Source organism: Ctenopharyngodon idella, chromosome 17 (assembly GCF_019924925.1).
Source record: "Ctenopharyngodon idella isolate HZGC_01 chromosome 17, HZGC01, whole genome shotgun sequence".
NCBI classification, from domain to species: Eukaryota; Metazoa; Chordata; class Actinopteri; order Cypriniformes; family Xenocyprididae; genus Ctenopharyngodon; species Ctenopharyngodon idella.
The window spans coordinates 11,128,415-11,140,589 of NC_067236.1; the positions used below are offsets into that span (position 1 = coordinate 11,128,415).

At 36.0% G+C, this 12,175-nt stretch overlaps 1 protein-coding gene across 2 annotated transcripts in view; it reads right to left on the minus strand.

Annotated features, from left to right (window-relative positions):
- Positions 1-12,175, minus strand: part of mdga2a (MAM domain containing glycosylphosphatidylinositol anchor 2a) — a 157,638-nt gene that overhangs the window by 64,884 nt on the left and 80,579 nt on the right. For both annotated transcript variants that reach the window (XM_051868285.1, XM_051868286.1), the window contains exons 7-8: positions 8,519-8,848; positions 3,670-3,963 (exon numbers count right to left, since the gene is read on the minus strand). In XM_051868285.1, coding sequence (XP_051724245.1) covers positions 3,670-3,963; positions 8,519-8,848 — 624 coding nt within the window. The remainder of the gene's footprint in view (positions 1-3,669; positions 3,964-8,518; positions 8,849-12,175) is intronic.

A 12,175-nucleotide genomic window follows, 5' to 3' on the forward strand; every position in this document is an offset into this window, starting at 1 on the left:
GAACATAAGCAGAAGCTCAACCGAATATGAATGACACACAAACCTCTTCCAGAAGCTCAAACGCGCTGTGTAACCAATGAGGTTCATTTTCGTGTTACGCAGCATGTTTGAGCTTCCAGAAGAGGTTTGATCTTGTGTGTCATTCATGTTCGATTGAGCTAAACTGCTCGATTCATATGGATTCGTTTTCCGATCTCTTTATGAAGTTTTTGAAGCGTCAAAGTGGTAGTTATAAAGGCAGTCAATGGAAGGAAATCTGACAGCATTCTGTCATCAAAAAGATCTTCATTTGTGTTCCGAAGATGAACGAAAGTCTTACGGGTGTGGAACGACATGAGGGTGAGAAATTAATGACAGAATTTTCATTTTGGGGTGAACTAACCCTTTAATAATGACTAATTTCCGCACAGTTCCTTGCAAAATACTTTGTTATGTAAAACACGTTTACCATAATGCAGGAGTGGGCAATTATGGCCCTCAAGATACACTTTCTTGCAATGTTCAGCTCAAATCCTAATAAAACACACCTGAATAAGCTAATCAAGGTCCTCAGGTCCTACAAGAAAGCTAAGGCAGGTGAGTTTGATCAGGGTTTGAGCTAAACTCTGCAGGAATGCGAATTGCAAGGGCCAGAGTTGCCCAGCCCTGCCACTGTGTATAATTTGTAAACTAATACAGTTTGACATTTGCATTACATAACCAGCTCCATATGTATTTCTTTTCTGATGTAGTAAACTTCAGTAGCTCACTCACTTGCGAGTCCTGTGAAACACAATAAAACTCAAAGCTCAAATACTTGTGGAAGCACAATAAAATAGCATGGTTGTTTCAATAAATGCGTTTTTATTACATGTTTGCTTTTGTTAACACTATCGGTTAGATTTAGAGTAGGGTTTAGTGTAGGGGGTATGTTATTTTTTGCTTTTGTGCTCTTTTTGAAGCTTAAAAACTCAAATCCCCATTCATTGTAATTGCTTTCAATAAAAGTGACTAGCAAATTCCTCAAAATATCTCTGTTTGTGTTCACAGAAGAAAGAAATTCAAATGATGATAGAATTTTCATGTTTGGATGAACTGTAAGCAAATTTCTAAAGGACAAAATTCTGCTGTCTGCATTAAAACAGAAACAAAAACATTGAACCGCTAGGAAGCAAAAGCTAAGATTATAACAGGTATCTTCACTGGAGAGTAGAGCTTTGAATTATAATATCATGACCCAAAAAGCAGGTGACAAGTGACAAGCATTTCCCTCACCAAGGAAATGAATGGATTTCAAACAAGCCCTCATTTTATGTAGAAAATAATAATAATATTAATCCTAGAGCAAAGTACGATGGGTTTAAGCAAATTTCACAAGACGGTCTATGCTACAGCACTTACCAGTTCTTGTGTTCATTAGTTTTCACTAAGCCAGTGCAATATGCAAAGGTCAGGATTATTTGATTCAACTAAATAGGAAATAATGATCACACATGCTGAATTCATAGTAGGGTGTAACAAAAGACAAAGCTCGGGGAGAGCGGGCAATTACAGAGAAACAAAATAAAAGCAGTGAATCGTGACTAACAAACAAAATCACTGACTCAGAGCACAACAGGATACACACAAAGGCTATTTCAGACCAATCTGGCCCTCTAGACAAAAAGAGAGTCTGAAGACATTAAAGAAGTAAAATGCTGACACAAGATAGTATTGTGAAGTGTTATTTAAAATTCAAGCCAGAATGATTTTTTGTGGATCTATCCAGTTTTAGCAATTATATCTTAAAGTGCTAAGCGCTTTTCAGCCGACGCTACATTGTGTTCCTTTATGCGCATTCTTTAAATGAAATCTTCTAGCACAATGGATTGTTATTTGTAGGGTTGGGAATTGTGAGAAATTTTCCGGTTCCGGTTCCGATTCCGGTTCTGCCTAACGATTCCGGTTCCGGTTCTATTAAAATAATTAAACAACTAATAAAAAAATAGTAGTAAGGGAAAAATGCACAATACTCAACTCAAACAGTCCTTTTTGTGTTTATTATTCTTGTAAAATGAATTTAGCAGACTGTTAATCTCAACAAATTCTCAAAAACACTTTACAATAAGGTTCATTAGTTAACATAAGTTAACTACATTAACATGAACTAATAATGAACTGCATTTCTACAGCATTTATTAATCTTTGTTAATGTTAATTTCAACATTTACTAATACATTATTAAATTCAAGAGTTGTATTTGTTAACATTAGTTAATGCACTGTGAAGTAACACGAACAAACTATTAACTAACATTAACAAAGATTAACAAATACATTAACAAATGTATAACTCATGGTTAGTTCATAAATAAACCTTATTGTAAAGTGTTACCACAAATTAAGTAAGATTCTTGAACACACATGTAAGATCCAGACAGGTGAAACAGAATATTTTTGTAAGTTGGATTCATAAAGACTTGTTTCTGAAAGAATGATTCAGTGATAGACACATTTTTAACAGTAAATGTGTTGCCACCTAGTGGCGTAACAATGCAATCGATACAGTCGTTATTTGAAGTCCAGTTACTTTCAGAAGGTAATTTATTATACATAAACATCAGCGTTTCTATCTGAATAATAAACTTTTGTATACTTCTGCTATAATTGGAATAGGCCTATTTGTCACACAGAAATAATGATAGGCATACTGTGCGTTTGAAAAGATTATTTGTGAAGCTGTTTATATCTACACATGACAACTCTCTTCAGATCAACGGCAGCGCGAACGCAGATTTGAATGTCGCGATTTTATTTTTGTCAAAGGCTTAATATACACGGGCAAATCGTTGTCATTTAGGAATTAGATCATGTGGGTGATGAAATCGAGACTGCGACCGCCCCCCCCCCCATTTAAACAATTGTTTTTCAATTCAAAACACTATGAAACATGTTTAAATGCATGCATAGTCCTGAAATTCTTTCACAAAGCAGAACTGTCATGCCATACATGTAAGAGTGGTAGTTAAGTGTATGAGAACAATATCAATTGGATAAAGGACTACATACAATCTGCCTTTCTAACACACGTCAATTAGGGTGCGAGTTATTAACAAGGGCATTGTGGAAAATAGATCTTACTGACATCTCAACAAATGCCAGATACTTCATTAAAATCTCTTCAGATACTTTAAGTGAAGTGTATATCTGTAATCCACCATACATCCTCCTTGCATTATGGCTGTAATTAGATACTCGATGACACCGCGAGTTGTAGGGGAGAATATGAAAACGTGGCCAAGGCCAAAACATGTTTTGCATCTTCCTCATAGATGAAATGATCGTTAACACTTAACACTTCTGACCCTCTCGTGTGCCTGTCTCCGAGTCAAACCGAATCAAAGTCCTATTCAGCAATTCATTCATGCTATGCTATGATAATATGGAATGCATTACATTGTATTAACCTCTGCACCTGTGCTAATTGAATCTGTGAGTCTTAATGAGACACAGAGAATAGATCGGCAATGTGCATCGCTCACCAAGGTTGTCCGTAATTATAATTAATGATGCCCCTATACTTTTTTCATTTATTTCTCCAGAAAATTAATGGTTTGCCAATCAGCCATGACAAAAACGTATGTTCTAGCCTAAATGTAAGTTAATTAGGTCCAGCTAAAGTGCATGAGCAACAAACGCATCCATTACTTACACTGCACTATGAGCTCCACGATGGCCTCTCGGGGTTTGACGTTGAAGCCATTGTACTGGCTGGTTTGGCAGCGGTACGTTCCGGACATCTCACGGGAGACATTGACAATGCGCAGAACTCCATCGTAACTTTCGGTTTGCATGTTGCCATCCGGCATGGGCGCTTCTTTATCAGCACGGGACCAAAGGATGATGGGTTTGGGTTTGCCGGAGACCAGGCACTGCAGCTCTACTGTGTCACCCTCCTGAGTGGCCAAAGGGGACTTTCCTCGTGGGACGGTCAGGTTGGGCGGAACTAAAAAAGAGCGTATGACAATTAAAATGTATATATTACAATGCGCTATGAAAATGCACATTTTACTGCACAAAACATGTTAGATTAAAAAACACAAGGCCTTGGAAGAATGTTCAGGGTACAAGTCGACAGCATTTATTGCATGATGATTACCAGAAAAAATATATTTACACCACAAAAATTTGTATTCTACACTACTACAAAATTGTGTAATAAGTATAATTTTAAGGTCTTCAATAATTTTGGAAGTGTTTTATACTCAAAAAGGCTGCATTTATTAATGAAAAATACTGTATTCTATTTTAATATACACTGCTCAAAAAAATTAAAGGAACACTTTTTAATCAGAGAATACTACTCATCTTTTCTGATTGTTTTTTACTAGTTTTTCATTTGGCTAGGGTCAGTGTCACTACTGGTAGCATGAGGCGATACCTGGACCCTACAGAGGTTGCACAGGCAGCCCAACTCCTCCAGGATGGCACATCAATACGTGCAATTGCCGACATTGTCAGGCATGCATACAAGCATGTGGGGGCGATACAAACTACTGAGTACCATTTTGAGTTGCTAAAAAGGACTAGCCTGCTGCATCATTTTTTCACTTTGATTTTCGGGGTGTCTTTGAATTCAGTCCTCTGTAGGTTGATAATTTTCATTTCCATCAAACGATGTGGCATCCTTTCGTTCCTAATACATTACCCAGTCCATATCAGTATAGATATCCAGTATGATATTTTTCCCCATTGAGATCTGATGTGTTTTCAAAGTGTTCCTTTAATTTTTTTGAGCAGTGTATTTTAAAATGTAATTCATTCCTGTGAAGGCAAAGCTGAATTTTCATCAGCCATTATTCCAGTCTTCAGTGTCACCTGTATTTTTTTTTTTACTTTGCCTTTTTTTTTTTTTTTTTTTTTTAACTAATGTTGCCTAAATCACCATTTTTTAGAATTTGACTACTGCTCTAGGTGAATAAACATCTAGTTACATTGTCACAGATATAATATCTGTATCGGTTTTGCCAGAACACCAATAGAGAGATCTTGTCACCCACCAGGTGTCAGGTAAGGACGTTTCTGGCTGGTTTTCGCAGACAGACATCATAAACGTATGCAGACAACAGGAAGGAGACAAGTTTATGTTCTTCTGCTGATTCCAGACAACAGTCTGGAAAACTACCGTCTCAGCTCCATGTAAACAAGGATGTTGTCACCTTCCTTCTTGGTATCCTAGCAGGGCACTGTGCGAAGGTTACCGGGTTTGCAGGCCTTATTGCTGATGCATTGTCACGGTGACAAAAGACAGAATATCATTTTACACACTACACACTATTCACTTTAGTCTCATGTTAACACATATAGGCCTGGTTTCACTCATTAAGCCAGGATTAGACCTTAGTTCAATTAGGACATTTATGGCGCTTTTCCACTGCGTGGTACGACTCGGCTCGCTTTACTTTTGGTTTGCTTTTCCACTGCAGTTTAGTACTGCTTCAAAGTGGGTGGATCCGCTCCTCAGCTACAAACGAGTCTGCAGCACGTCTACTGACTACGATACAGCCATTTCTTTTTTCAAGTTGCATGCGGCGGTCGTTTAAAGGAATTTGTTTAAAAAAAGTTGCGCGAACAAATGATACTGCAGTGGCTGTTACTGACTATTTAAATCTAGTGGGTTTGGTGTCTTGTGTTTCAAATCCAATGATGCTGGTAGTGACGATTCTCTGACCAATCAGTGATCTGCAGTGTTTATACATCACATTTAGTATCAGTACGGCAAGCTTGGAACCTCAACCAAGGTGGTACTTTAAGTAGTTTTTATAAACATGCCTTTAAAAAAAACATTACTGCTGTGCATCTTGAGACAAAACAATGGCACTGACATATTTTAAGATGCGTCAGTGCAAGTTGCTTTCAGATAAAACAGCTCAAACATGCATTTTAGTCTGGGACTTGTTTAAGCCTTATCTGGGAAACCGGGGGATTATATGCAAATATTGTGGCTATGCTATATTTTTGTATTTTGTATTGTATTTTTGTATTTTAATGTTTATTGCCTGTTCTCATTTACTTACAATGTACAGTTGAGCTCAAAAGTTTACATACCCCTTGCAGAATCTGCAAAAATGTTAATCATTTTAACAAAATAAGAAGGATCATGAAAATTGCATGTTATTTTTTATTTAGTACTGTCCTTAATAAACTATTTCACATAACAGTTGTTTACATAAAGTCCACAAGACAAAAAAATAGCAGAATTTATACAAATGACCCCATTCAAAAGTTTACATACCCTTGATTCTTAATACTGTGTGGTTACCTGGATGATCCACAACTGATTTTTTGTTTTGTGATGGTTGTTCATGAGTCCCTTGTTTGTTCTGAGCAGTTAAACTGAGCTCTGTTCTTCACAAAAAATCTCCAGGTCCTGCAGATTCTTCAGTTTTCCAGCATCTTCTGCATATTTGAACCCTTTCCAGCAGTGACTGTATGATTCTGAGATCCATCTTTTCACACTGAGGACAACTGAGGACCTCAGACAAAACTATTACAAAAGCTGCAAACATTCACTGATGCTCCAGAAGGAAACACGATGCGTTAAGAGTCAGGGGTGAAAACTTTTGAACAAGAAGTTGATGTGCAAGTTTTTTTTATTTTGTTTAAAGAACATATTTTTTCATTTAGTTCTGTCCTTTGGAAGCTACAAAAGATACTTACATGTTTCCCAGAAGACAAAAAAGTACAATTTATTCTGTTCATTCAATTCAAAAAGTTTACATCCCCGACTCTTAATGCATTGTGTTTCATTCTGGAGCATCAGTGAATGTTTGAACCTTTTTTATTAGTTGTGTTTGAGTCCCTCAGTTGTCCTCAGTGTGAAAAGATGGATCTCAGAATCATACATTCACTGTTGGAAAGGGTTAAAATGATTCACATTTTTCTAGATTCTGCAAGGGGTATGTAAACTTTTGAGCTCAACTGTAAGTAGTTTTTTCTTTAACTAAGTGACTAAAACAACCTTATTTTCTGTTGTAATCGACATAGAAATGCCACAAATGCTGTTGACTGACCCTACCTTGTATTCAACCTGTACCATTTCTTCAAATGTTGCCAGGTATACTCAGGATGTCTAGGTGCAAGGGAATCTGAGTTTTCCACATCAAATCCCCAATGACTGAACAATTTGACCAGAATAATTTAATACAGTACAAGAAACGGACTGTCATAATGATAGCTATCATGCACGTACAAGATATGGGGTATGAAAGAAGACAAAAAAGACAGATAAATACTGTACAGTAGAAAATAAGAAATTTTTCCTTCTTTTGGAGATAAAAGAGAAATCTACTTTTCTCTCCTCCAGAAGGTGAGTGGGAAAGACTGATTTATATGAAGGGATGGTAACGAGTATAGCATGAAAAAAGAGGAGAACAATGCTGAATGTATTTCCGATTGCGATTGCAGGGGGCCTGGTGGGAAAGAGATCTTGTGTCTGCAGGTTGATTAAGCATGACTTCTTTAGCAGACCCAGGGCAAACAAACAAACAAACAAACAGGATATTTTGCATAATGAAATGAGTCAGAAAATAAATCACATTACCCATACTAGCGACATTAAAAGCCTAAAACAGCCTTATCTATGTTTTGTGATGGAAAAAATATTTTAGATCTACATTTGTATCATTAAAATATCATCAGTGGGGGAGGCTGAGATTATTTTGTTTTATTGAAGCTATAAAGCTGTAATATGCCAAAACAGTCGGTAAAACAATAATAAATGTAATCACCATAAATTTTTTTTTATAATAAATAAATTTGAAGTTGTAGCGAAGAGTGGTGACATCCTACCATTAACCCCATTTCCACTGCAATTGTTTCTCATGTACTCAGTAATGCATGCGTGATTTCTAATTAATTCATATTTATAATTAATAAATCCATGTTGCTGTAAGTGCCAAGCTGGTTAAATATGGTATGGTTTCATCTGCTGAAACTCAAAGGCTGATGTTCTCAGTAAATCTCCTTGAATCCTCATGGCAGTGATATTTAACAGATTCAGGTGTATGTATGACCTTCAAACACACACAAAAAAACCAAATAAATATTGGAAAGAAGTAAAAAGACATTAATGCATGAGGTCAGTGGTGTTATGGATTCCATCTTGGGGTGGGCATTTGGATATGTGGGGCAGGCAAGTAAAGTCAATATTAAAAATAAATAAATAAAATAAAATGTAGCCAGGGAAAAAAAAAAGATTTTAAATGTACTATACTGCTGCAATGCAAAACAGTTTGCATAATAGGCTATAGAATAAATTAACCAGAAAGTGTAATGCATGAGCACGCAAAAAATCCTGTGCACACATGAAAAGTTTCTTGTGCACATGCAGTAGTTTCTCGTGAGCGTGTAAAAAGTCTCTCGTGGCACGCAAATGTTTCTTGTGCACACTCAAAAATTTCCCCTGCATGTGAATGTCTGTATATTTTTTATTTTTGCAAAGGTCCCTTTTGGGGCTCTAAAAAACAGCTACCCTCTATTATTTGTAAAGAATAACTCACCAGTGGTGGAGGAGATGTTGACATCTATGCTGATCTCTGGTATCCCTCCGTTCTTTAGTGAGGCCACACAGGTGTAAGTGCCAAAGTCAGTAAACTTGAGGTCGATGATGTCCAGGTTTGTGGTTCCTGGGGCAACGTCTGGGTCGGTCTGGGTAATGACCATCCGCTCTGAGCTACGCAGCGGACGGCCGTTCTTAAGCCAACTGAACATCAGCTCCTCAGGCGGCGTGGCCTCCACCTGACAGGATATCTTCACCTCTCGGCCGATCTGGATGTTGTCGTCGTTATGATAGGGGTCTGGTGTGATCCAAAACCGGCCCTTCTTCAGAGCTGTGTGAACAGAATGAAATGCAACTGATTTAATAACAACAACAATGTTCATGTGGATATTTCTTTAACTTTGGCCAATTTTCGCCCTTTTAATTTTTAGAAAATAATCTCTCAAGACACACTCTCACTAGTTTATTTCACAGGAGAATTTTTTTCATCAAGTTATTTCGGACTGTCACGATTCCTCGATTAAATTTGAGTGCTCAATTTAAAAAAACTTTTGACAGCAATTTAGCCATTTCGATTAACTTGAAAAATATCCGAAGTGGGGCATTCGTTAACACGGACGGGAATCCATGAACCACATTATTAGACTGCTATCGCTGCACAATATATTAAAACCATTTTCTATATATATATATATATATATATATATATATATATAACAACAACCACCAGGCTGCTGGCACACTCTGCAGGCATTTGTTATAATAAATAATGTACATAAGCTGATTATGTTTATATTTCACTACTATTATACTATATGGTTCAATAAAAACATATGAATACTTGCTTTTGATACTTATTTAAACCAATCATTATTGCCTCATTGTTATTATATATGTATTTTAAGTCATTTTAAAGTCTATTGTTCACAAAAAAAAAAATTACATTACTTGAATAATTATTATTATATTTCAAATTAAAATATATTTAAACATTAAAAATATTTTAATATTATTTAAAATACAATACAACTTTATTGTCAACCATGGTTGAAATTTGTCTTTGACCACACCAGCAAAAACCAAATACACATACAGACACATACTACAAAACACATAAAAACCATCATACTGAATCACATAGCTCAAATAATATTATTTTTTAATATTATTTAAAAATATTTTGAAATAAAAGTAGTTATATTTACCTTGATTTTCTTCACACTTCAAATGTCTCATATTTCATCTCAAGTATGCTCTACATTGACATTATGTCTGGTAAGCAATTACAACTTTTGATTTTTTTCAAATTTAAAAGGACCAAAATAAATGAGTATAGTAAAATATTTAGCTGTTATATTATTCATATTTATTTATATATTAAATATTTAGTTAATATAGTTTTTATATGATAATATGATGATATTCTTGTATTTTTTATATTCCTGGTATGTAAAAGTGCCTGGGATTGAAGAAACACCCATTTATGAAGGCACTTTCATCTTATAAAATATCAGTTTGCTCAAGAAGCAGTTACACACTGGACATTTTCTCATCATAGTCTCTTAATCTCTTCGTACAAGATTTGTACTGCACGGTTAATGATGCATTAAATGCAGTGCATCAGTTTACATAGCTAAAAGGTCTTTGCTTAATGTAATTTCAAAACAGTTTAATGTACTTTTCCACAATTCATCCACATCACTGCTTTTCAAGTCATTATCACTGTGACAAGCAAGTGACAAAAATGACAAAACAGAAAATGTTAATAAAATACCCATGGGCTTTTTTTTAAGAGATGGAGGTGAGTGACTACAATCTTAGCCTGTGAATACAGCACAAATAAAACTGGATCTCAAAATATCACCCCGAATAAGGTGAGAAATAAACAGAGGGCCCCTCAAGACACACACACAAAAAAACCCCCGTGATATTATTTAGATGAGCGATTGTCAGGGAGTCACGCATTTTCTCTGTTCCAAGGAGAACAGATGATTCCTTTCACAGAACCTCAGTCCTTTGACACTGACATTGAGAAGAACTCTGACTCAACCACACTGACATATACGGCGTTGGAAATGATGTAAGAACGGCGCGACATGACACACACTTTCCACACTCTTGCACACCACTCCACACATGCTAATGAGTTAATCTGTGCAAGGCTGGATTGAGAGATCTTGCGCACTGTGAACTCACATTCAGAAATAACTCCAACTCAAAGACACTCTAGACTGAACAGCAGCTATTTTAGGATCTTTACGAGTTAAAACCACACAGTAAATAAGCTGAAATCGCATCCTGCCATTCTCAAGAAAAAAACCTGTCTTCTGTAAAGTCGTAAAGTCAACAAACCAAATCAAAACTGACTTCCCTAGTAAAAATTCTTGGTGTTATTTTATGATTCAACGATTCATTGAAAAACTAACTGTAAAATTACATTGTAATTAATAATAATAATAAATAAATTATATATATATATATATATATATATACACACACACACACACTTTAAAATAAGTATCTTAAGCTCACCAAAGCTACATTTATTAGATCAAAGACTTGGTGACCCAAATTTATATATTAATATATAAACCTCCTTTCACCTGTCACAGAGACCAATATTCACAATTTGATCAGTTCCTGATGGTTAAAATCAAGTCCTGCCCTACATTTTTTTTTGTTCTTTTGGGAAATATCACATTACACAAGTAAATGGGTTGTGAATGCAGTTTTTCCTAATGTCACGTTGACTTCAACAAAAAAGAAACCAGAAATCTCATGAATATGAACTTATGTTTTGTTTTCATTTTCATTAGCGCTCACTGCTCTCTTTTCAACAGGAGTAAAGGGGTCAGAGACGCATAAGCAAATGTCTCCCAATGGGATCCCAAGTCTCAAGCTAGCCATGAGCCAAAGCAAAACACCACACTCTCATTTCCAAGTCATTTTTAAAAATGCTGTGCATCTGGCTCTAATTATTAATCAGTCACTGAATTATTTAAAAACAGCTTTTAGGAAATCTTATTAACCAATTTATTTGCATTCGTTCTGCACATTTTACAAGCTGTTACAATCTGCACTGTTAAGAGAGGATGTTTCAAGGTGGACTACGATGCTGATGCTGGCAGAGACTCTGAATATTTTGAGATAGATGACAATGAAGAGCTGTAACTTTGCAGGGTTGCTTTATGCAAGCTTCGGCTCGACAGGCCTTGCCTTACTGGTCAATTTGCGACTTAGTCAATAGCTGAATATTGTGGTGAGAGAGCCATGCGCTCTTTGGTAACCCCATAAAATGTGCAGGGTGTTAATGCTTTCGAGTCCAGTTCCTTCACATGAGTTCTGTCATCATCAAAAAGCACTGCAGGTAAGCAATTACCAAGAGACAAGCTGCGTAATCTTTCCAGAACATTTAAAGTCAGGTTGCTACACGTCGCGCATTTGACGGTGATTTCTTACTGTAATCCGGTGTAATAACATCTCTTGAAATTTCAAAAACGCTTAAAATGGAAATCCAACTTTTTGCTTCAACTTTTAATGAGCTTTCCAACAGAAGAATAAATCAAGAAGCCCCTAAGAGACAACATAATGGTTTCTCTCCACCATTTGCACCTGTGTTTTGTAACTGTTTGTTCTATGAAACGTCTGGGAAAGAATT